Source organism: Antedon bifida, chromosome 8 (assembly GCF_963402885.1).
Source record: "Antedon bifida chromosome 8, ecAntBifi1.1, whole genome shotgun sequence".
Classification (NCBI taxonomy): Eukaryota; Metazoa; Echinodermata; class Crinoidea; order Comatulida; family Antedonidae; genus Antedon; species Antedon bifida.
Window position 1 is genome coordinate 23,482,043 of NC_136233.1, and position 26,320 is coordinate 23,508,362.

The following is a 26,320-nucleotide window of genomic DNA, read 5'->3' on the forward strand; positions in this document are numbered from 1 at the left end:
CAAACAAAAAATTACCATTGTCCATTTTTTTTTTTTATATTTTCTGTTATTGTTTTCTGTGTGTATTTTTCTCCAATTTATGTTTTTTTTAAATGTGTTAATTTTTAGGGTTTTTTTAGTAACCAGTACATTCTTAATAATTGTAAACACCTTTATTTTTATAGAAGCAGTTTAGAAATGCGGAAGGTCTAACATATGCCGATTTGGATCTGACTCGAAATCTACCAAAAGATGAGATCAACCATCCTGATCCAGAAACGCCATATGCTAGCATCCAACAACAACCCTCTAAAATCTGACAACTAACGCCATCCGTTGCACATCCAAATAATAAAGTTCACCCAATCGATCATGATCAACCAAAAAAGAAAAGAAAGAAGAAAAAAAGAAAAGATAGTGCGGTTGAGTTATACCCTACTGATGATGTCTAAAAACCAAATTATACAAATTCTGAAAAAAAAAAATATTAAAAGAATTAAGAAAAATGATAATGTTAACATTTATAATACTTTATTACTAAATAATGTAAAAACATATATTAGTAAATCCTTATCTTATACAATTAGTCTTATATATATATTGCTTTTCTAGCTCAATAAGCCTTTTTAGTTTGAAGCATTTATCCTGCTTTATGCAAGCTGAGACCATGTTGGGTTGGAAGAACAAACAATGAAAACAACTTAACTTGTAAATAGAGAGGAATCTAGCCCCATATTGGACATTCAAATCTTGTAGTACTAATTCTGGATTTAATAACCATATGAATTGTAAGATAATTATATAATTAATGCATGTCAATTTGAATAATCATTTAGAATATCATTATTGGGACAATTTTAGATACATCACTTAATATTGGATGGAATGTGCAATGGATGGCATACAAACAGTGTTTAAATATAGAACACACCAAACAATGTACATAACTGCTTTAGAATAGTCTAAGATGTAATATCTTTGGAATCGTTAAGAATGCTGTGAGCTTTACAATTTATTCACAATCCGTTGACTGAAACAACTAATTTACTACTGTTTTACTCTCCTGAATATGTACACACTCGGACTTGCCCAAACTGTCTGGTGTTAAGATGCATTGTATAGAAACTGTGACATGACTTAGTCTCAGATAGGAAGAAAGAATTTCAGAATAATAGAGTTTACTCTGCAACATCATTCAAAAGTGCGTTGATATTCAAAAACCACAAGTTTGTTAATAAATTTTATTTCATGATGCTTAATTATTCACACCTATAAATAAGTTTTGATGACGTGTCTTTATTGAATTATACTAAATACAGTATGATTGATACTTCATGTTGCTCTGTTCAACACTGTATATATCACTTTTGGCCATCGATGTAACATTTAACCATGTATGGTATCACAGATCTTTAAGATCTTTATTTTCTTTCATTCTTTTACAATTATATAATGCTGTATAATTGTGTAATTAAATTGAATATGTGTAAATACGCAGAATGTTATACATCATAAAATGATGTTTTTTCATTGGTTCCATTATGTTTTATCACGTTTAAGATCTTTATTTTCTTTCATTCTTTTACAATTGTATAATGCTGTATAATTGTGTAATTAAATTATGAATATATGTAAATACATCATAAAATTATGTTTTTTCATTATTTCCATGTTTTATCGCGTCATGTTTTTATCACATTATCATGAAATGTCGTGCCTTCATTTGCTCTGTTAAACACTGTATATATCACTTTTGTCCATTGATGTAGCATTTAACCATATATGGTATCACAGATCTTTAGGATCTTTATTTTCTTTCATTCTTTTACAATTATATAATGCTGTATAATTGTGTAATTAAATTATGAATATATGTAAATACGCAGAATGTTATACATCATAAAATGATGTTTTTTTTCATTATTTCCATGTTTTATCGCGTCATGTTTTTATCACATTATCATGAAATGTTGTGCCTTCATTTGTGGTCCATGGGCTTTTGTATTATTATTGTATTGTTTTATTATGTAATTATCTATATTAGTTAAAGAACTGTATCTGTAATTCTGTTTATGTACATTTGTTTACCAAATAAAGAATTTATTATATTATTTATTATTATTATCATTATTTGTTTGCTCTGTCCAACACTGTATACGTCACTTTTGGCCATCGATGTAACATTTAACCATACTAGCAGGTACCCGTCCAATATGGATTTTGAGGTTCGGGAATCAAAAAAATATATTTGATATAACAATATTTTCACCTGGTGTTTGCCTAATGCAGTAAAACACCTTGTGTATAGAAGGCAGATCCAATCACATAAGGGGTTATGTAAAACATATGCCACTGCAGTAACTACATTTGTTGACATAATCAAGATTTTGTGGGGTTTTTTTTACATCTGGTGAAGCGAAAATGTATATTAACTAAAACACTGCTTTACCTTATGATATGTTGGTTTTCTATCATAAGATAAAATGAAACAAAGTATAATGTGTTGAAACTAGCAATGGATAATACAGATCACTCCGGCCGCGGTTTATTCCAGCCGCGGTTTATTCCAGCCGCAGCTATGGCGCGCCTAATGAGTCATTTATAACTGAGGCACGTTTAATGTAGAGAATCAAAATAAACATTTGTAACATATTTTTTCGCTTTCAGCATCACAACAACATCGCAACTGTTTTTACAAAATAATTTATGTTTTTATCCTATGGGTAGGCCTAATAGGATAGTATATTTATGTAACTGCAATGTATAGGTTTACTTTCAGACCAAGGATTGTAAATGAAAAGTCGACAGTAACATTTTAATAAATATTTATTATTTTGTATAATATGAACTATTTATATCATGGATATGCAATTTTAGCACCATGTAATAACATTCTGTGTAATATAGTAATACTGAAACGATTGAGTCATAAATATGCTGCTATTTTCAATCAATCAAAACAATCACAAAATGTTATCAAATATGGTTGCGTCACCAATAAGCAAATGTTTGTGTCAGGGACGCCAAAACAAAACATACAAGAGCAAACAAAAAATATATATATATAAATCCAAAGGCAAATTACTGAAAAAATGACAATGCTGTGGGTATCAGTGATGACAATGCTGTGGGTATCAGTGATGACAATGCTGTGTGTATCAGTGATGACAATGCCGTTGGTATCAGTGATGACAATGCTGTGGGTATCAGTGATGACAATGCTATGGGTATCAGTGATGACAATGCTGTGGGTATCAGTGATGACAATGCTGTGTGTATCAGTGATGACAATGCTGTGGGCATCAGTGATGACAATGCTGTGTGTATCAGTGATGACAATGCCGTTGGTATCAGTGATGACAATGCTGTGGGTATCAGTGATGACAATGCTATGGGTATCAGTGATGACAATGCTGTGGGTATCAGTGATGACAATGCTGTGTGTATCAGTGATGACAATGCTGTGGGTATCAGTGATGACAATGCTGTGGGTATCAGTGATGACAATGCTGTGGGTATCAGTGATGACAATGCTGTGGGTATCAGTGATGACAATGCTGTGGGTATCAGTGATGACAATGCTGTGGGTATCAGTGATAACAATGCTGTGGGTATCAGTGGTGACAATGCTGTGGGTATCAGTGATGACAATGCTGTGGGTATCAGTGATGACAATGCTGTGGGTATCAGTGATGACAATGCTGTGGGTATCAGTGATGACAATGCTGTGGGTATCAGTGGTGACAATGCTGTGGGTATCAGTGATGACAATGCTGTGGGTATCAGTGATGACAATGCTGTGGGTATCAGTGGTGACAATGCTGTGGGTATCAGTGATGGCAATGCTGTGGGCATCAGTGATGACAATGCTGTGGGTATCAGTGATGACAATGCTGTGGGTATCAGTGATGACAATGCTGTGGGTATCAGTGATGACAATGCTGTGGGTATCAGTGATGACAATGCTGTGGGTATCAGTGATGACAATGCTGTGGGTATCAGTGATGACAATGCTGTGGGTATCAGTGATGACAATGCTGTGGGTATCAGTGATGACAATGCTGTGGGTATCAGTGATGACAATGCTGTGGGTATCAGTGATAACAATGCTGTGGGCATCAGTGATGACAATGCTGTGGGCATCAGTGATGACAATGCTGTGGGTATCAGTGATGACAATGCTGTGTGTATCAGTGATAACAATGCTGTGGGTATCAGTGATGACAATGCTGTGGGTATCAGTGATGACAATGCTGTGTGTATCAGTGATGACAATGCTGTGGGTATCAGTGATGACAATGCTGTGTGTATCAGTGATGACAATGCTGTGGGTATCAGTGATGACAATGCTGTGGGTATCAGTGATGACAATTTTTTTCAACAATTTCAAAACCTACTCGAATCACACCGTCTACTGCCACCAACATTATTGATACAAAAATACATTCTGGTGTATTTATTTTTGATATATCCAACCACCTTCCTATCTTTCATATAGTAGATGACAATTTATACCAAAGCGACACCGACAATGTACCATTTTGTACAATAGATATAGATGCATTGTGTGGTGATTTGGTTGAGGAAAATTGGTCTGATGTTTACGATTGTGACCAACCCGTATCTTTTGATAAATTGTTAACACATTCTATGAAATTCATAATAAACATATTAAAAATAAATACAATGTATCTAATAAAATGAAAGCAAAACATTCTTGGATGACACCTGGCTTAATTAAAAGTAGCAATAAGAAACAAAAACTTTATAAAAAATATATTTATTCTTATGATATTCAACATAAAAGTAAATAAATATACACACACTATAAGAATATGTATACTAAACTCTGTCGAACTGCTAAAAGAATTATATACCAAAAAAAAACCCCGAAGTACTATTCCTTGGAGTTTATTTACATGAATACTTGAGATGGACCAGTCATCAAGCCTATGTATCTAAACAGATATCTAAAGTAATTGGCATCCTTTGTAAATTAAGACACTTTTTCCCACAACATATCTTACTCTTGTTATATAACACCCTTATACAACCTCATCTTCTTTATTGCAACATTATTTGGGCAGCCGACTACCCGTCAAACTTAGACAAACTTAATCAACTAATTAAACGTGCTGCCCGTATTATTACTTTCTCTCACTATCTCTCCCCTTCCCAACCTTTATTTAAAAAACTCAATATACTTAGTCTTCATTATCTATATACACAAATTGCTTCCTTTATTTTTCAATTCTTTAATACCAAACTTCCTGAGGCAATGTCTAATCTATTAATTCATCATATAAAATCACACAGGTACAATTTCCGTATCGACAATAAATTTCAGCACCTTGATCTACCTCATTTTGGACTGAAAATTTCCGAATATTTTATTTCTGTTTCTGGACCGCGAATCTGGAATGATCTTGATGACAAACTAAAGCATTTAAAATCTCTTTATACTTTTCGTAAAAATCTAAAAAAATATCTTATTTCTTTATACTAATTTAAATATAATTATGATTGTAGTACACTGAATGTATCTATTTTTATTGTCATCGTTTTTGTTTTATTATTATTATTTTTATTATTCTTTTTTATTATTTTAGTAGTAAATTTTATTAGTTTATATGTATGAGTATGTCAATTTATATATCATTTATCTATTTTTTATTTATTTTTTGTTCTGGGGTCTTTCTCGAGACAAGAAACTTGATTTCTTCTAGAGAAGACCCCAGATGATGGTTCATTACCATGTTCATTTAAATACACACGTTATACTGTACAATAATATGCCATTATTGAATAAATACATGTTTTTTTAACTTGAACTAGATACAAAAAAAAAGCGAAAAGCTAAATCAAAACCATAAAGTAAAACAGCCAGAAAAGTTAGCAGAGCTTTCGGGCAACACTAGCCTTTCATCAGTGAAGGGCTAGTATATAATATAAATCACATAAATGAAAACAACAGAAGAAGTCATTGTTTTCATGGTCTAATTTAGAGATCCATGGTCTAACAGAGTAAATATATAAGATATACTTTTTACACATCAATAGATTCTTTAAAAAGGTACACAAATTACATTCAGTGTCAACTGTGTAGAATGACTGACAGTGAACTGTCATTGCAACAACATCGTGTTACTGTGTACATAATTCAATAAATATTGAAAGTTAAAAGGCACATTCCAAGGTCCCAGTAACACATTATTGTGAGAGATACTACAGTAGTAAACATTACCTCGTCTACACACATAGTTATTAGAGCATGGAGATGAGAGTATTTGTTACTAATTCAAAATTATTCACGTAATTTATATCCGATATTGTGTTAGTTATTTTTATAATAAACGGATTGCATATTAGTCATTGCGTTGGTCTACAGTATTATTCGTTTAAGTGTTTGTCTATGATTGTGTACATTTTAGAACTGAACTTATTATAGGCCTGCATCTATGAGTTAATCATGCTATAACCATGGACCTACCTAATATGTCCATATCCTTATACATACATATATACTTATGTACATCTAAATTAAATGTATGCTTATACCAAAGGAAAGGGGAAATAAAATGAATATTTCACGCAAAGTCTTGTTCAGAATTCATCTGGTCTTCGACATGTTTAGTTAATCCCTATAAGGAAGTATAACAATATTTGCAGTGTACTGTGTAATATATTATAAACATAACAATATCAAACTATATATAATCACAAAACCAACAAGGTTTAGCTACAATCAGGAAACCATTGGTGCACTTTTGTCTGTTATGTGTGAAGCTCAAGTTATTATAACAAAATCTTAATCAAATATTTAAACATAAATAATACAATAGCAAATTACTAAATAGAAGTACTGTATTTTAGTGATTTTAAATATACTTTATATCGGTATCTTTATTTCAATAAAAAACATGAGTACAATTTTGTTGAGGACATTGAGGACATAAAGTTTGTATTTATTCTTTCCCTTTTTTTAACAACGCGTTTCAAACTGTCATAACTCAGGGTTTTTTTTCCTTCTTTTTAAAAACAATTTTTATAGTTTTTCGTTGCCATGCCGTTGAACCATTTCAACCAATATTCTTCTTGTATCAAAAACGCATTAAAAGTCTTAAAGGTTCTCCACTTTCTATTATCATTCTGTTCTATTATCCGATGGGTGCTATAACATTTATAGGTTGTTATATAATTAGTACCAACTTTACAAATACCTATAGGAACAGTGAATACAGTTTGATTATTTTGGTGGCATACCAGTTTTATAAAAAAAAAACAATGTAAAAGATAATAATAATTATCTAGTATTAGTTTGATTAATATTTGGTCTATTGTTTCGTCCATTCTTGTCAGTTGCGTTCGTTTGTTTATTATCCATTCGTTCGTATATTCTTTATGTATGTTATTGTGAAACAAGATTGTAACGTTTCAAATAAGCTTAGAACTGCTTTTCTTGTATTACGGTATGTTGGTAATTTGCATACAGGTGATAATAGATGCTTGTGTTTCTTTGTCTCGTCGTTTGCTTACTATAGACCTACGTTTTGTTTAGCGAGGGATGGTATCTGGGTTCTGAAGAACACAGGTAAGCGTTTAAAGTAGGATATGTTTTGCAGTATTTATTTATTCTAAGCTTGTTCTTGTTTCGTCGTTATGTGTTGTAGACTGGCTACACGTGCTAGAAATGATGTTCAAAAGAAGTGTGTTTCAATGCAATACTTAGTGGTAGTTTGAGGTAGGATTGTATTGATATAATTGTTCAGATTCTTAATTGATAATATAAGATAATATGTTCAAGCTGTAATGTCGATAATGCAGTGTGTTTGCATTATTATTGTTGCTGTGGTCAGTAATGAAACGTACAGTAATACATTCGTGTATCACAAACCTTCCTCTTATCTCCTTCACTAAAGATACGTCACTGTTAGCCCCCCCCCCTCCCCCATTTTCCAATTTTTTACAAAAATGAATGAATAAATTTGCCTTCTTGGCGTTAGCAGCATACTCAGACACAAATGGTTGTTCTACCCTGTTGTTTCGATTATCCCATAGGCAATAGTCTATGTTATGGAAATCGTCTTCTTCGATATGACTCGGACTCACTCATTATTATTTACCGTATTAGGCCTATAAACAAATACTGTAGGCTGGATGTAATGTAATGACAAATTATATTTATTTGTTTACAATATTATACTCGAATCATCATAGAGATTTAGTAAATAAAATGTTGATACGCTTGTGACAGAAATTAAATGAATACATTTTATTCATTTATTTTCCCTCACATGGAATAGGTCTAATATTGTTTGCACATAACAACATTATTTAGATTGTCCCTTCAGGGAAGTAACTAACGATAAAGCCAATCATTGTTTATTTTAACTTTTGTTCGCCTTCATGGTTCACAGGAACAAGTGTACTTATGAATACACTCATGGAGAAACTATTTTCTCGATGCTATATATCTGCTTTCCTTTTCGTTTATTTTTATTTCCGCATTCAAGTCTACAATAAAACAATACTGGCTTATCGATATCTTATTAGAATCCCTAAACCTGAGTTTAAAATACATAATCAAGTCAAGCTCAACGAGCATGAATCTTTGCATACTCCATTCATTATTAATAGTATTAAACCATCTCCTTGTTACACATTTAGGATTGGATTGAATAGGCCAGCTACTTATTTATATATCTTTAATTCCCATTCCTTTTTCCAAGCTTTGATCGTGTTAATATGTTCTTATATCCGGAACTTAACATTCTTAGACGTATCAATAGTACTCTCTTTGGGTTTACCTACTCTTAACCCAAGAAACAATTACAATTACACAATGCCTGAATTACTAGGCCTGAATGTCTACATAAACGTGGCTATACTTATATCCTAAATGGATCACCTACTTATATATTCAAAATAATTACATTAATGTAATCGTGCTTTGTATTCATTATTACTAAGGAAATACTCCCCACAACCTTTTAGTCCCCCTTCTTAGCACTATCGCATCATCCGTATTGTTCCTTTTCCAATTCCATCTTTGTCCATTAATATTCTCTTCTTAGTTTACACTTTCAAACCCCTTGTTCTTATTCCCAGCCTTAACATTAACATAGGCTGACTCTTCTACTTTATGTTGTAAATCTTGATAGGTTTGGTTTTGCTCGCCAGTGTCTCCTACGTAATCCATGTATGTCTGTCAAGTAAATACAGTTAACAACTTATTGAAAGAAAATACAATAAACTTATAATAATTATTTTAACTGATACTACTGGACATCTATATGGATTGAAATTAGATATTCGTTGTTGTTAATTTACGCTTTGCAGTTCTGCCAACAAATATAAATTATATTTATCAATCGTTGTTGGTCGTCTTTATGTAAGATTTATATACATACATCTTGTTTCCTTTTGTCTGTTGTGTCTTGTTTCGCCGACAGTGACTTCTAAATAGAAATTATAATAATAAATGATGTTATTATGGAGCATTCGATTTGCGACTTATATGACGTTTTTTTTAGTTTTGTAGTCTACCTTTTATGGGTGCACGGGAATTTGGAACGTAATTCATAATTTATAGATTGTGGCAAATCGAAAGCTTCCCGTAACTGTAGGCCCTACTAATCCTGTATGCCTTTCAATTCAGTTTATTCAAATAAATGTTAAGGATAGTGAATGATGCTAAAGCTACTTTTTCTTCGAAGTAGAAATGTATTCATTGATTTTTTTCATAAAAAATCTCATCCATCCCCTTGAAGGCAACTTATGTCATTGACTAGAATAATCCCGTTATTATTATACTCGGTAGAACATAAAGAGGCTGAGCCTTTAGTTATTATCACCCAATGTTTCCAAATTTTATATTTATAAAGATTCTAACATACCTTCCTTATCTTATTGTGAATAATTTGTCCAATATACAATCCTACCGCACCAATGAAGATGCCAACAAAGAGCATTCCGATGATCAGACCTGTATTGCTATTGGAGGGTTCGCTTGTTTCTAGAAAAAATAATTACTACTGACAAATTATAATGTTACTGAGGATTAGTCCTAATATAATTCAATTTCAAATAAAGTAGACCTTTGTCGAAATAAAGTAATTTAAATGTTGTACATTCGATTAGGTTGTTATTCGTTTAATATTATATTATATCGATCAGAATCTGATTTTGTGAAATGGGCTACCAGTTATGTCTGTCTATGATAATAAAAAAAAACACACGCACATCTATGCAAAATAATATAATTAAAAATAATATATTATTGATTGTTAATTAAAAACGACTCTTACCGTCTCTTGGTATTGTGGTTTTGGCCGAGTCTGTTGATACAATTTTAGTAGCTAATGGCAAAAAACGTCAAGCAATAATTATGTTTTATCTTTAAATGACATACAGTATAACACCATTAAAAGAATAAGTCCGGGGCCCAACAAAGTATCCCTTAATAATAGAGATAGTGCATTTGCAAAAAAAATGTTATAGTCCATATTGTTTATACCAACCAAATTATTGATAATTAGTCATCGCAACAATCCTTTGTTTAAAGTTATCTTAATGCAAAAAAGTTGACTTACTAGAAATTAAACCAGTCGTAGAATCTTCTAATACGTTAACTATAAATAAATATCAGAAGAAATTGACAGTTTCTAACAGATCTGTATAGTGTTTCTATATCAGATCGTAATAAAAAATAACGTGTATGGGGAAGCGAAGAGATGGATTGAAAACGTAAATTTTATTTGTAATTTAACTGTGATTTCTCAATTGCAATTCCAATTGTATTGGTAATAGTTGACAGAATAAAACACTTTTCTTACAATAAAGTAATATTTATAAAGTTTAAATGTCTTACAGTAACCAAGTGTTTGTATAAATATTGTTTGGAGGTATGAAACTTTGTTAGGAGTAGAACCAGTTTCCAGCATTGAATGTTAAAAATATGTTCATATTACTCATTAATTAATAATAATTATTAATAAATTAATAGAAAACTATAGAGGGCACTTTTCGACAAGAATATGAGTGTTTTTTTATGTGCGTTATTTTTCCGCTCGAGTTTATTCAATGTACTGTAATATACACTGTTATACTATTTTATTGGAAAGTAATTATTTTTGTGTGAATCTTCTTGGAATTGTTTGAAAGCGTATCCTCTTACTTCTTTTCTTCAGAAAACATCTAATTTAGGTCTTAAAGTGACAAATATACACCTCACACCACCAACCTCCAACACACCAGATGCCCACACACATTTCATATCCTGAACTAACATAGTACAGTATAAGTCAAATTAATTGTTTTAATTTTTTTTTATTGCTGCCTCAAAATATATTATACAATAGTAACAATATCAGAAAGGTAGGTATTGTAATAATTTTTAAATTTAAAAATGTGAAAAAAAACTTAATGTTTATACATACATTACAAATGAAATATATTAACTACTTGGTTATTTTAGTAATGCATACTCAAGTACAGAATATCAGAAATCAATGAATCATGTGTTTAAATGTGGCATTATTAGGCTAATTTGCGTTGAGAAAAACATTGATGCCATTGGCCTATACAAAAAATCAAGGCAATTAGACAAAATATTTATATAAACAATTAATACTAAGTAGGCATAAAATAAGTGTATATAAACTTTCCTTAAATAATAACAGTATAGGGCCTTACCAATTTATTCAATACATAATATATGAACTATATTACACAAAAGAAATAATGATTATCAAAACTAGTCAATATAATTAAATTTTAAACTCATTACCAGCATTATAAATAAAATTTTTAAAAGATGAGAATGCAAGTGAATATCAGATTCTTAGTCCTCATTATACACAATGATTTTCTACTATCACATATTAAAATATAAAACAAACATATAGCCTTTAATGAATTTACATGAAGGTCTATTCAAATAAATTTAAATAAAAGGGTCATAATATGTCTTCGTCTCCAGTTGTTGCAAAGAAGTTAGGATTCCATTCATTTCAACAATAAAAAATATTCAAAATATCCTGCCAGTTTGCGTTCAAGAGTACAACCTGCTTAGTTTTTAATACGAGTACTGCTTTCTATACACATAACTTTGATTTCTGCAAAAAAAAAAAAAAAAATCTCTGTAATAATGTACTTTAATTACTGTAATAATCTAGGTATAGATTATGTTGACCGGGCCAGTGAGAGGGCGTTCGACTGTACTACCATAAGTCCTCTAGGTGTATACAACTTACTTCTTGTCTACAAAGTGTATAGTAGTATGCTAATAGTACTATTATTAGATTAGGTAGATTGGAGAGATACATCTATTTATAAGAGAGTACTGTATATATGGAACTATCTGTGTTAGCCGCCTTTGTATTTTTAGATATAATACCAATAGGTACTATGTATTGTATGATAAAAAAGAAATATTATAATATCTATCTTTCTCCTTTATATAAATATATTATTTTATCCAAGGGGTTGCAAACACAAGTGTTCACATGTCTTGTTATGTATTGCACCTTTGTCCTGTCTTTATGTTGTCCGTAATGTCACTGCACTAACGGGTGACCGGTAAACGAGCTTCGCTCTTATGGTTATCCATCCATATAAGTTGTTCATCTCTTATGTTCAGAAATTGAAATGGTAAATAAACTGAAACTGAAACTGTGCTTATGTGGTCCAGGTTGACGAGCCAGGAATGATGGTAGTGCCAGTATACCGTGTAGTTTAGCCTCAAGGCAATACCATGTAGCTGGAGTAGCTTGGACAAATACAGTATGATAAATTTGTGCTGTGAAAGACAAAATTGTAGAATTATAAAGAAAATATTATAAAATATAACAAGGAAATTATACTATAGTATAATTAAGGGGTAACCGTATAATATATAATTAATAATAATAAATGCAATGGCAATTAGGGCCTAGGTACTATTACAAATAAATTCATATATTATTTTATTATGATAAGGAACTCTGTTTTAGAATGAGAAAAAGCCGTCCCAACCCAGATTTGAACCCAGCTATCAATAAAGCTATAAAACAAAATAGACCATATTGTAGCCGGACTGGGTAGCGTAGACTTACTTGAGGCCTAGGCCTAGTACGATTAGCTAGAAAGAAGGATACAGGTCAACCCGTACCCATGCCAACTCGCTCGTACCCAAATTTTGGTTTACTTATATCCAAAATTTTGGCTTACTCGTAACCATCATGGGCTGGCTGCCTAGTAGTAGTAGTAGTAGTAGTAGTAGTAGTAGCCTAGCCTAGCCTAGCCTAAGGCAGCAGGCCCGGCCCTAGCCTACTACAACTTAAGTCTAGGCCTAGCCTAGGCTAGTACTAGTAGGCCTAGGCCTAGTAGTTAACATCATACATAGGCCTACGCCCTAACCCCCCTAGAGCCTAGTAGTAGCTAACCCCTAGTACTCTACTAGCTAGGCCTAAGTATTAGCATTAGTAGTATTATTGTATTGTAGTATTAGTTGTAGCTGTCCGGTGGTCCTTGGTCACTTGTCTAAATAGCTACGTCTAGGCTAGATCCCCTAGTAGGCCTAGGCTAGGCCTAGTACGTAGTATAGTTATTCTTAAACAGTCACACAATTCAGATTCTGCCGCTGATTGCTAGTGAACAGGGGGAGGGAGAGAAAGAGTTAGAAGAACTGAAATGAGCCGTGACGTATAATAAACATCATACAAAATAATAATATAACTAACGAATCCGTATAATATAATAATGTTGTATGTTATAAAGTAAGGTAAATGGGTTTAATATAATACAATTATATTATAATATAATGTATTTTATTAATAATTTAATAGTAAATGTTCATAATATAATGCCAAAACCGAATAATATAATACAAAAAGTCAGTAATTTGTTACATTTTTCACATAATATATTAGAAATAGATATAATATAATGCTAAAACCAAGTAATATAATGCAAAACGTATAATTCATTACAATACAATATATAATATAATAAAAAAATGATATATTAATATAATATTTTGAATACTTCAGACAGCTGAGGCTTGCCATATGTACCTATTGTAAGTGGAAACAATGTTTAACGATGTTTAGATAATAAATCTAATACAAATCATTGTTCAACAAACACAGTGTTTTAACCACGGTAGTACAGGATTGTATAATCGTGCCACTGTACGGAGACTAGACACAATTAATAATTTAGTGGGGAAAGTCCCGGTTGCAATGTCTATATCTAAACATACCTTATTGTTGGTGATCCGTCTAGTATATTTCGTTGACAAGGCCTAATTCATAATTCATTGCCATACATTTACAAATTGTATGTAGCCCTGGATGCTGGAAGCGACACTAAACCGTTCTTCAGTACTACAATTAAATAATTGTTTTCCTTCAACGTAAGTTTATTACAAAACACTTTTGGACCATGGAGGTATAAATTATACCTCCATGTTTGGACCTTACACAAAGTTCGCACCAATTTGGTCGTCATTTGCACAAAATATTAAGTCCATCCCTATCAAGGAAGTACCTTATTGTAATGCAAACAGCTTATGTATATCAGTAGGCAAACACAACAGCAACAATAACTCAAGTATCTCATGCTAATTCCAATGCTTTATAAATATGATATAGACACGAACAAATAACTACAAATCGAGAGGTTAAGTAAAGAATCAGTATGTTTTTATTCATTTTTCATGTGTAGCCCGTCCTCCAAAAGTTGATCATTGGGGCCCTCGATAAAACAATTCATACATTACAAAAATACATTTCATAAAAAAGACAATTATTTTAAAAAAATGTAAAGTTGGCAGCACCGACATGGCGTGAGCTTTAAGGAGGAGCATAGAAGTGTAACATCTAAGTCTACAGTGCATTGAGACGACATAGTTTGTGGAATGCGCTATAATACATTTACTTTATTAAACCCATTTCTTAAAAGCTTATATTCTTAATAATTCATATTTTTCCCTGTTTCTTATTTCCATGAGTCTTAACATTAACATAAGCTGACTCTTCTTCTTTATGTTGTAAATCTTGATAGGTTTGGTTTTGCTCGCCAGTGTCTCCTCCATAATCCATGTAAGTCTGTTAAAAAGCAAAGGATTGCTAACATAAGAAACTATTATACAATGTAGTAAATAAGAAATAAACTCACAATACAATAACTTGTGGTAATCGTACTAAAAGTCACTAAAATATAGTATGCACAATTATAATATTTTCAATCGGATTACCAGTCGTTGGTTTGTCCTCTTTATAGACGGTATTAGTGATCGATACTTACATCTTGTTTCCTTTTGTCTGCGTCTTGTTTCTTTGACAGTGACTTCTAATAGATTAATATGAAGTTATTATTACTCTGTATACACTACTTGATGTCTTCAATTATATTTTGTGCAATACAATTACATAATGTTGGACATTTATTTTATCAAAAGTAGAATGTAGTTTATCAATTGAATTATTTCTGCCAGTGAAAACATGAATAGTTCAGAAATTATAAAGGTTATAAAGTATAATATTCATAAGTATTCCATTTTACCAACCTTCTTTATCTTGTTGTGAGTAATTTGTGCAATGTAAAATCCTAAGGCACCAATGATGATACCAACAAAGAACATCCCGATGGTCAGACCAGTAGTATCATTACATGATTCGGCTGCTGGATCTGAAAAAGGAAAATGTTTTATGTTAGCATGTCTACAGTAGACATATTTTTCAATATATTGTTCTCATTTGGGTTATTTCAATAAGTACACATAACGGGTGTATATTGATAGTGAAATTAATTTAAATATTAGTAGTAAAATCTGGTATTGTAGAATATAAGCCAATGTCGTTTGTATAAAACCCATAGTACTGAATATAACTAAAACAAAAATTGATTAATTAAACGACGCTTACTTGTAATTGGTATAGACATGGTTTTGGCTACAACTGTTGACATAATGCTATTTTTAGCTGAAAGACACCGAAAACGCTCATCATATAAATGAAATAAGTAGCTAGCTCAGCGCATCAGTGGCATGATTTCATAATGGTTATCTTACTGGTGCTTAATATGGTGATTTTTATATTCTAATTAAAAACAATTATTTTGTTTACATTGCATTGCAGTTGATCATGAAAAATATAAATTGTTACTCTGTATCTTAACACGAATATTAATATGAAATGAAATTTACAATTAAATAAAGAACTCATAACATTCTAACAAATATATATATGATTTTGTTTTTATTGCAGTAGACCATAGAAACAATATATATTGTTTTGTTGTATTTTGATACATAAATTGATATAAACATGTAATGTGATTTCATCATTTAACAGCAGAGCAAAATTAACTAAATAATATCTATATGTAGTATAAATTTCGAAGTAGCTTCTTGTTGAAGGAACCATGGAGAAATAACTTATTTCTCCATGAAGGAACTAATGCATCCATAGCATAATAGTATAAATATCCATACTCCTAAACAACAGTAATTTGATTTCATCAGTTAACAGCAGAGCAAAATTAACTAAATAATATCTATATGTAGTATAAATTTCGAAGTAGCTTCTTGTTGAAGGAACTAATGCATCCATAGCATAATAGCATAAATATCCATACTCCTAAACAACAGTAATTTGATTTCATCAGTTAACAGCAGAGCAAAATTAACTAAATAATATCTATATGTAGTATAAATTTCAAATTAGCTTCTTGTTGAAGGAACTAATGCATAGCATAATACACATCAAATTAGTTTGATGAAAAAGTGTGCCCAAATATGGTTACTCACTCAACACCTACTATTTTAAACTAAATTGTATACAATTATTCCATCTTGGATCATCGTCCAAGGCTAGGCTGGGAAGCTAGGCCATTAAAAAAGGCAGCACTCCAATACTGGACACAGAGTAGAACAGTTATTGACCGCATGCACTACATGTGCATGGCACAAAGTATCACCATTTTTTACAAAAAGCTCATTCGTTCATTGTTTTGTTCAATGCAATCGGCACACGATGAGTAATTAACCATTCACGAATATAAGAAGTGTTTTATAAAATAAGGTAGCCTAATTATTGTAATACCAAACTGACAAAAAGTAATCAATAGATAAAAGATAAAAATTAGAGCACACATACCATTTTACAAAATAAATGTCCCAGTTCCGGTATAAAGTTTTACTGTATATCATATATGTATTTATTTGTAAATGAAATATAAAAATTTAACAAAAATCTGACCAGATATTGTGATTTTGGCTGAATAAGTTGTTGATCCAATGCTGTTTGTAACTGTCAAATTAACAAAATAAAAAGCACCATCAACTTCTGATTCCGACACTTTTACTGTAAATGATGATCCATTGTTGACAGCATCTTCATTTCCAGGAAGATCAGTAGTCCACAGATACGTGACGTCAGAAGGATTCGCTATTCCACTGAATGTCATTGTAACAGTTTCACCAGGGGAAACAATCTGATCATTTATATCATTATCATCATTAGCAACAGGTTTAACTAAAAAACAGTGAAATACAATTTATTATTTATAAAAAATGTACCACAAATATCAGATAACAATGACGTGGCATGATATTAACTGACTTAATAACCAATGAAACGAACATCATTGTTTTTAGAAATATGACATACAAGTAAGACATCAGTTGATTCTTCATGACATTATCTTATCTTGTAAATATGTTTTTTTTAGTATAGCTCAAATACCTACAACTTTAGACACAGTTATTCTAATGGGCATTTCCATGAGAGATGGACATGACATGAAAATCTCATTCTCAAAGTATTATAAATTCTATACCTGTCCTGCATTACATATACTGTAAGTTACACTTCTATGAAAAACAAATATTGTAATTTCTTTAATATTTCTGAAAATATGAAGAAAATAGCAACACGATTTCAACAAAAGTTACAAAAACATAAAGTTTTTCTCTCTATGAATTAATTTTTTTAGATAAAAGGAAAAGACTTCATTTTTAGTTGATACTTAAGGAAGTTTACAGTAATTAATCTTGTGAACAAATTGTTTCAATAATTGGTTAGCCGCACTTGCATATCTATCAATTATTTTTTTTGTCTTGTGTGGGTTCATCTCACGTCTATCTATCAATCATTGTTTATCGAAATGGGCCTTAAAGACTGCCCACGAGAGGACATTGACAGTGAACTACTTTAGGTAGTACATTGTATCTCTCTTTTTATCATAGCTTTCCATAAAAACGTACATTTAAGACATGGAATTACCTGGTATGTTTTTAAAGTAATATAATATTTTTACAAAACGTCAAAAATTGTAGGGAATGGGTCTTTGCTATTTTATATTTTGTATGTTCTCAAGGAAGGAAAACCATGCTGATCTGTATAAATAAAGTTGAACTTCAAAACTTTTGTCAAATGTCTCGGGGTTCAAAAAACAACTAACAAACTAAAAAAAACTACAAAAGACAATAAAAATCAATAAACAAATATAGAAAACAAAAAACTAAAAACAACAAATTGGCAAATCAAAGGACAAGCCCAACGATCAAAGGACGTTCGCAAAAAAATTATTTTTACAGGCTTTGGACACACTTAGTACATACAAACTAGGAGGCAGGGTTTAGACAAATAATATCAAATATGTATTTTCAGTATTTCATTTCATTTCATTCATTTATCTTTTTATTTCGGAATATCATGGTGACATAATATTATATCCATAGCAAAAGAGAGAGAAAAAAAAAATCTTTATAATCTAACAGCTCATAGAACAAAAACAAAGATATGTAAATATATAAAGTCAATGCAACAAAGCATTCCATTGTATGTGCATTCTTGACACATTAAGAACGTGGCGATCAATGGCCATGATCAAGTAAATACTACTTGCGTTCACACGATTTTTAAAACTAAAAACAGATTTTCTAATGTACTCATCATCACTCATCATGTACTCACTCGTCATTTAAGACAAACATCATGCTTGCACTACAATGTCTAGGCTGCTTCAGCAACAAACGTATTGATTGATATTGATTTGTTTAGCACAACATTACTCTAGAAACATTCAATCTGTGATCTACTTGAAATAAACCAAAAGTTTACTTACATTCTACTTCTAGGTTTCTATTGTCACTTTTCTGTTTGTTACCAACACCATTATCCGCATCGCACTCATAACTTCCATCATCAGTACGACTCACTGATGGAATTGTAAACGTACATGAACCATCATGTGGTAGTACGTCACCATCTTTTATAAAGTTGCACATAGCTTCTGGGCTAGAATCCACAACACAGGTCATGACAACTTCATCTCCTTCATTTACAAGTGTCAAAAAGTTAATTTCGGGTTTATCTAAATCTATAAAATTTAAGAATAATTTATATTATTAGGCAATATTTGGTAAAATTTAAAGAATACAGTAAGTTAATGAGTAAAAACAATATTGTTTAATCTTCTATCAACATATCCTTTTTTGTCTTCACTTAATACACTGTTTAAGGACTGGAACGATAAGAGAAATTTTAAACTAGGATTCCTCTTTAAACCTTTGACTGTCCTATCCTATTGACAAACAACATTTCAATTTGTGAGAATTACAAGACTCAAGTTATGTACCACACCTAATTAAGGGGTTACTGTACTCACAATTTACAGTCAGTGTGCATATATCATCATCCAGTGATGGACTATCTCCAACTAAATTGACACTACATTGATATGTTCCACTGTCACTTCTGAGAGTGTTGGTAATTACAAGAGTAATGTCATTTTCAACACTAAATCTGTCGATGTATCCAGGTTCTACTAATCCAAATCCACCCTGATAAGATGCTATTAAATCATTTGCCCCATTGGTAACATTATACCATGTTACAGTAGGAACAGCTCCACTGCTAGCTGGTACAATGTTACATGTTATTCTTGCTTCAGATCCTTCAGCTACATCTACGTCATCAACAGTCACTGTTACTGCAGAACATTTTCGTAAGACTGAATTTGTTAAACAAAAAAGTAATAGAACATGATCAAACAATAATGGGATTGTTTTTACTTTAAGCCACTGTCACTGTCAGTTGTATGTGAACGAACGATGTTGTTATCTATTTGCATCATTTGTTATAATTATGTTTTATACTACTGTACAAAATGATTGTTTGTTTTTATTTCGAATCCATACATCATAAATATCATACATAAAAACAGTCAAACGAAAAAACATCAGAGAGAAAACAAAGGAGAAACATTTGATGATAAATTCAGGACAACCCAATTAATCTTAAAAAAAGAATTAGTTTCCATTGGGGTCCGAATAAAATATCAAAGGCACAAAACAACGTAGAAAATGAAGAAGTATTCCAGTATTAAATTTGTAATGTTATAAAAGCAAAGCACAAATAGAACCATATTCGATTACTTACAGCATAAAAGAAAGAGATGCAAATAAATATCCTGCCTTGATAGCATTATGAAACAATTCAATTACTCGTGTACCTATCGTAAGTGGAAAAATGTTTAACGATGTTTAGATAACTTAATACAAACAATAAACTTAATTAAAAACAAAATACATTTGGACCGTACACAAAGTTCGCACTAATTTGGTCGTCATTTGCACAAAATAAGTCCATCCCTATAAAGGAAACAGCTAATGTTATATCAGCAGAGAGAGGAGGGAGAATGTATACATTGGGGAAATAGGGTATCAACATTGCCAGAATTGTACTGGAAAGTTTATAAACTACATTTCCAACGGGATCGAGAGATTTAGGGTATAGAGGTTTTATCAGTAATGGAATATCAAAATGAGAGTTGGGGATACCAGCTCTCGGGCGAAATTCTATAATAATGACATACCTTATGTTTGATGATCCGGCGGCCGTCTAGTATGTTTCGTTGACAAAACTTAACTCCTCTCCCAACTCATAATTGTTTCATTGCCATAAAATTACAAATTTAATTTAGACCTATCGATGCCGGAAGTGACAATGAACCACTTTTTACGACTGCACAGAATTGTTTACCGTGAACGTTTATTACAAATACTCTTGCACCGTACACAAAGTTCGCATCCATTTAGTCGTCATTTACACAAAATATTAAGTCCATCCCTATCAAGGAAGTATTTTATTGTAATCCAAACAGCTAATGTATATCAGTAGGCAAACACAACAGCAACAATAACTCAAGTATCTCATGCTAATTCCAATGCATTATAAATATGATATAGACACGAACAAATAACTACAAATTGAGAGGTTAAGTAAAGAATCAGTATGTTTTTATTCATTTTTAATGAGGGTAGCCCGTCCACCAAAAGATGATCATTGTGGTCCTCGATAATACAAAAATACATTTCATAAAAAGACAATTATTAAAAAATGTAAAGTTACAATAACATTTCAAGTTATCATACAATTTAAAATTACTATAACATTATTGAATTTGTAAATATAAAATGAAGCAAATAAAGATAACATTATAAACAAAAAAGACGGCATAGTTTGTGGAATGCGCTATGAATACATTTACATTTACTTTATTAAACAGTCCTTAAAAGCTTATATCCATTGATTTATGCTTTTAGTTCAATTCTGAATAGGTCATACTTTTCCCTTTTTCTTATTCCCAGCCTTAACATTAACATAAGCTGACTCTTCTACTTTATGTTGTAAATCTTGATAGGTTTGGTTTTGCTCGCCAGTGTCTCCTACGTAATCCATGTATGTCTGTTAAAAAGCAAAGGGGTTGCTAACATAAGAAACTATTATACAATGTAGTAAATAAGCAATAAACTCACAATACAATAACTTGTGGTAATCGTACTAAAAGTCACTAAAATATAGTATGCACAATTATAATATTTTTAATCGGAATACCAGTCGTTGGTTTGTCCTCTTTATGTATCGATACTTACATCTTGTTTCCTTTTCTCTGCGTCTTGTTTCTTTAACAGTGACTTCTAATAGATTAATATGAAGTTATTATTACTCTGTATACACTACTGTATATCTTTCAATTATATTTTGTGCAATACAATTACATAATGTTGAACATTTTATTTGATCAAAAGTAGAATGTAGTTTATCAATTGAATTATTTTTGCCAGTGACAACATGAATAATTCGGAAATTATAAAGGTTATAAAGAAAAATATTCATAAGCACTCCATCTTACCAACCTTCTTTATCTTGTTGTGAGTAATTTCTGCAATGTAAAATCCTAAGGAACCAATGATGATACCAACAAAGAACATCCCGATGGTCAGACCCGTAGTATCATTACATGATTCGGCTGCTGGCTCTGAAAAGGGAAAATGTTTTATGTTAGCATATCTACTGTCCTAATCTATCAAGGTATTTTATATGATTTGTTTATTTCAATAAGTACACATACCGGGTGTATATTGATATTGAATTTAATTTAAATAGTAGTAAAATCTGGTATTGTAGAATATGAGCCAATGTCGTTTGTACTGAATATAACTAAACACAAATTGATTAATTAAACGACGCTTACTTGTAATTGGTATAGACGTGATTTTGACTGAAACTATTGACATAATGCTATTGTTAACTGAAAGACACCGAAAACAAGCAAACGCTCATCAACTAAATGAAACAAGTTTTTAGTGGCCTGCTCAGCGCATCAGTGGCATGATTTCATAATGGTTATCTTACTGGTGCTTAATATGGTGATTTTTATATTCTAATTAAAAACAATTATTTTTTTGCATTGCATTGCAGTTGATCATGAAAAATATAAATTGTTACTTTGTATCTTAACACAAACATTAATATGAAATGACATTTATAATTAAATAAAGAACTCATAACAGCAGTGGAAAATTAATTACTGAAATAATTTTAGGAAATATCTAAGTGAACTAAGTTGGTATAGTCTTAATCATTGATTGATTTAATAATGCTTACTGGTGCTCAATTGTGATTTTGATATTCTAACCAATATAAATTTAATATTGTTTTTTTCATTGCAGTAGACCATAGGAAAAAGTATATGTTGTTTTGTTGTATCTTGATACATAAATTGATATAAACAACAATAATTTGATTTCATCAGTTAACAGCAGAGCAAAATTAACTAAATAATATCTATATGTAGTATAAATTTCGAAGTAGCTTCTTGTTGAAGGAACTAATGCATCCATAGCATAATAGTATAAATATCCATACTCCTAAACGACTGTTTTTATGTTTAAGTGGTTTTTACAGTATAAATTAGTTCAATTATTGGTAATACTACAGTATGTTATGCAATTAAAATGATTACTACTTGACAAATCGAGACATCAACTACTTAATTGTATTTCTGATTATGAACAATCTATAATTAAACTACTATAAATCTTGCTCATGTCAATACAATTCTAGTCCATCAGGTTTTATCTTTTGCTTTGATATTAAAAAAACGTTAATTTATGAGGGTAAGACCCAATACCAAGGATGTAAGCTATCTACTCAGTTCCATAGTATGTTAAAACTTAAAAAGGTAGCCTATTAGTGAATAATTAACATTTAGCAGATAACACAATCTCAGAATCACAACACTGGTATTCACAGCTGTATTCAGTAGATAAATCTAACATATTTCTCATGGATATCATTTCATTTACAATCTTACCAGATATTATGATTTTAACTGAATCCGTTGTTGATCCAATAATGTTTGTAACTGTCACATTTACTAAATAAAAAGCACCATCAACCTCTGTTTCCGATACTTTCAGTGTAAATGTGGAATCCGTGTTAACCGAATCTTCATTTCCAGGAAGATCAGTAGTCCACAGATAAGTGACGTCAGAAGGATTAGCTGTAACATCAGATGTTATTGTAAAACTCTCACCAGGAGAAACAGTCTGATCATTTACAATATCCTCATCAGGTTTATCTGAAAACCAACAAAAGTCGGTGTGTTTAATTGTTTAGTTTTAAACCTATTAGCATTCATCGTTTGTTTAAACCTCAAGCTACATTCGCAACAACCAAAAAGTAAATAAAATATTAAATATATTAAATTAAAATACTGTTAAGGCATAGATGCTCTCATCGAATCGGTTCGGATCCGTAACCTAACCCAATGTCGCCTACATAAGATTTGGTCTTCAATGAATATTTAAAATGTATGATTTGTTGAGTATGTATTCTTCTATTTTATTTGGTAATTAAACATTTATCCACGTCCCACATATATTAAGTCACTGCGAATGACGGATTGTTAATGTAGTTGGATCACCATGTGACAATATATCACCATTCTTATAAACGTGTAGACCTAGGCCTACATTGTAGTTAATTAGCACACATGGCGGCCCATTTTAGTGCATTGTGGAATTATAAATGTAGTCATCATTTACAAAACATTAAATAATCACAAACTACTTACATTGTACTTCTCGGTTTCTGTTGTCACTTTTCTGTTTGTTACCAACACCATTATCCGCCTCGCACTCATAACTTCCGTCATCAGCACGACTGGCTGATGGAATTGTAAACGTACATGAACCATCATGTGATAGCATGTCATCATCTTTTATAAAGTTGCACGTAGCTTCTGGACTAGAATCCACAACACATGTCATGACAACTTCATCTCCTTCAGTTACAGGTGTCGCAAAGTTAATTACAGGTTTATCTAAATCTATAACATTTAAGAATAATCTATATTATTTGACAATAAATAGGCTCATCTACAATATTTTATTTTATTTATATTTAGTAAGTTGAGTACAATCAATGTTGTCTTATCAACACATTTTATTTTGTCTCACTTCATCATGTAATACAAATTTAAGGGTAGGAAAGAATCCAGATCGTTATGAAATGTTATTTCCTTTCGTAACTATCCACTGATCCACCCCAGTTGTTTGTAATTGAGTTAAATCTTAGTTGTGTCTCTAAAAATCTGACATTATTATATTTTTAATGACGACATTTTGCTAGTTTGCTTTGTTAGTAATACACAGGAAGTAAAAATTAAAAAGAATTACTCACAATTTACAGTCAGGGTGCATATATCATCATCAACTGATGGAGTATCTCCAACTAAATTGACATCACATTGATATGTTCCACTGTCACCTCTGAGAGTGTTGGTAATTACAAGAGTAATGTCATTTTCAGCACTAAATCTGTCAGTGTATCCAGGTTCTACTAATCCAAATCCACCCTGATAAGATGCTATTAAATCATTTGCCCCATTGGTAATATTATACCATGTTACAGTAGGAACAGCTCCACTGCTAGCTGGTACAATGTTACATGTTATTCTTGCTTCAGATCCTTCAGCTACATTTACGTCATCAACAGTCACTGTTACAGCAGAACATTTTCGTAAGACTGAATTTTGTTAAACAAAAAAGTAATGGTTGATCAACCAATAATTTGATTATTTATATTTTAACAACCCGATATGGGCAACTGTCCACAGTTGTCGAGGAAAATGTTGTTATATATATATATATATATATTGGCATCATATGTAAGAATTATGTTTTATATAGATACTTAGGTACATAATACATTTAGTATTCCAGTATTCAATTTGCATGTAATGTTATAAAATAAAACAAAATACAAATAGGACCATATTCAATTATACTTACAGCATAAAAGAAAGAGATGCAAATAAATATCCTGCCTTGATGGCATTATCAACAATTCAATTACTCGTGTGCCTATCTTAAATGGGGAAAATGTACCGTTAACGATGTTTAGATAACTTAATACAAATCATTATCCAAATAAATACATAAGTGTTTTAACCACATTTCAACATAGGTCGTACAGAATTGTAAAGGTGCCACTGCAAAAGACTAGACACAATTAAGAATTTAGTGGGGAAAGTTCCTGGTGCGATACTAGTAATGTCTATCTAAACATACCTTTTTTTTTGGTGATCCGTCTAGTATATCATATGTCGTTGAAGTATATCATATGTCGTTGAAAAGGCTGTTTAATTGCCGTAAATTTACAAACAAACCGATGCCGGAAGCGACAATAAACCGTTCTTTAGTACTACAAACAATTGTTTTCGTTCAACGTAAGTTTATTACAAAATACTTTTGGACCGTACACAAAGTTCGCACCAATTTGGTCGTCATTTGCACAAAATATTAAGTCCATCCCTATCAAGGAAGTACCTTATTGTAATGCAAACAGCTTATGTATATCAGTAGGCTAACCACAACAGCAACAATAACGCAAGTATCTAATGCTAATTCCAATGCTTTATAAATATAGACACAAACAAATAACTACAAATTGAGAGGTTAAGTAAAGAATCAGTATGTTTTTATTCATTTTTCATGAGGGTA

General features: G+C 31.3%; 4 protein-coding genes across 5 annotated transcripts in view; 2 read left to right on the plus strand and 2 right to left on the minus strand.

Moving 5' to 3' along the window:
• Positions 1 to 2,090, plus strand: part of LOC144849907 (uncharacterized) — a 77,591-nt gene extending 75,501 nt beyond the window's left edge. The window contains exon 29 of one of the 2 annotated variants that reach the window (XM_078707017.1): positions 165 to 281. Coding sequence is in view for 1 of the 2 variants with exons in the window: in XM_078707016.1 (XP_078563142.1) it covers positions 165 to 299 (135 nt within the window). In the remaining variant the exon portion in view is untranslated. Of the gene's footprint in view, positions 1 to 164 lie in introns of both variants that reach the window. The other variant, XM_078707016.1, reaches the window with a different exon arrangement.
• Positions 2,091 to 7,549: 5,459 nt separating this feature from the next.
• LOC144849908 (uncharacterized) overlaps positions 7,550 to 26,320 on the plus strand; it is a 95,774-nt gene continuing 77,003 nt past the window's right edge. Inside the window, exon 1 of the mRNA XM_078707020.1 lies at positions 7,550 to 7,570. The gene's annotated coding sequence lies outside the window, so the exon portion shown is untranslated. The remainder of the gene's footprint in view (positions 7,571 to 26,320) is intronic.
• Positions 14,653 to 21,050, minus strand: LOC144849913 (cell adhesion molecule CEACAM6-like). The gene is made up of 9 exons (XM_078707037.1): positions 20,845 to 21,050; positions 20,409 to 20,481; positions 19,636 to 19,980; positions 19,093 to 19,347; positions 17,223 to 17,498; positions 15,888 to 15,944; positions 15,530 to 15,651; positions 15,268 to 15,312; positions 14,653 to 15,068 (listed from the first exon to the last, which is right to left on the minus strand). The coding sequence occupies exons 2-9, from the start codon at positions 20,452 to 20,454 to the stop codon at positions 14,940 to 14,942; spliced, it is 1,275 nt and encodes a 424-aa protein (XP_078563163.1). The 5' UTR covers positions 20,455 to 20,481; positions 20,845 to 21,050; the 3' UTR covers positions 14,653 to 14,939.
• Positions 21,258 to 26,032, minus strand: LOC144849914 (cell adhesion molecule CEACAM6-like). Its single transcript, XM_078707038.1, has 8 exons — positions 25,889 to 26,032; positions 25,610 to 25,685; positions 24,999 to 25,343; positions 24,391 to 24,645; positions 23,629 to 23,895; positions 22,169 to 22,290; positions 21,905 to 21,949; positions 21,258 to 21,716 (listed from the first exon to the last, which is right to left on the minus strand). Exons 2-8 carry the CDS (start codon positions 25,653 to 25,655, stop codon positions 21,591 to 21,593), a joined length of 1,206 nt encoding a protein of 401 aa, XP_078563164.1. The 5' UTR covers positions 25,656 to 25,685; positions 25,889 to 26,032; the 3' UTR covers positions 21,258 to 21,590.

What these genes read in the sequence shown, in the direction of transcription:
- LOC144849913 (XM_078707037.1), bottom strand. Translation starts at nt 20,454, where the DNA reads ATGCTATCAAGGCAGGATATTTATTTGCATCTCTTTCTTTTATGCT. An exon ending in ATGCACACTGACTGTAAATT is followed by an intron (nt 19,348 to 19,635) that starts GTGAGTACAGTA and finishes TAAATTTTATAG; the next exon opens with ATTTAGATAAACCCGAAATT. An exon ending in CTCACAACAAGATAAAGAAG is followed by an intron (nt 15,313 to 15,529) that starts GTTGGTAAAATG and finishes TTAATCTATTAG; the next exon opens with AAGTCACTGTCAAAGAAACA.
- LOC144849914 (XM_078707038.1), bottom strand. Translation starts at nt 25,655, where the DNA reads ATGCCATCAAGGCAGGATATTTATTTGCATCTCTTTCTTTTATGCT. An exon ending in GCATCTCTTTCTTTTATGCT is followed by an intron (nt 25,344 to 25,609) that starts GTAAGTATAATT and finishes AACAAAATTCAG; the next exon opens with TCTTACGAAAATGTTCTGCT. An exon ending in CAGAAACCGAGAAGTACAAT is followed by an intron (nt 23,896 to 24,390) that starts GTAAGTAGTTTG and finishes GTTGGTTTTCAG; the next exon opens with ATAAACCTGATGAGGATATT.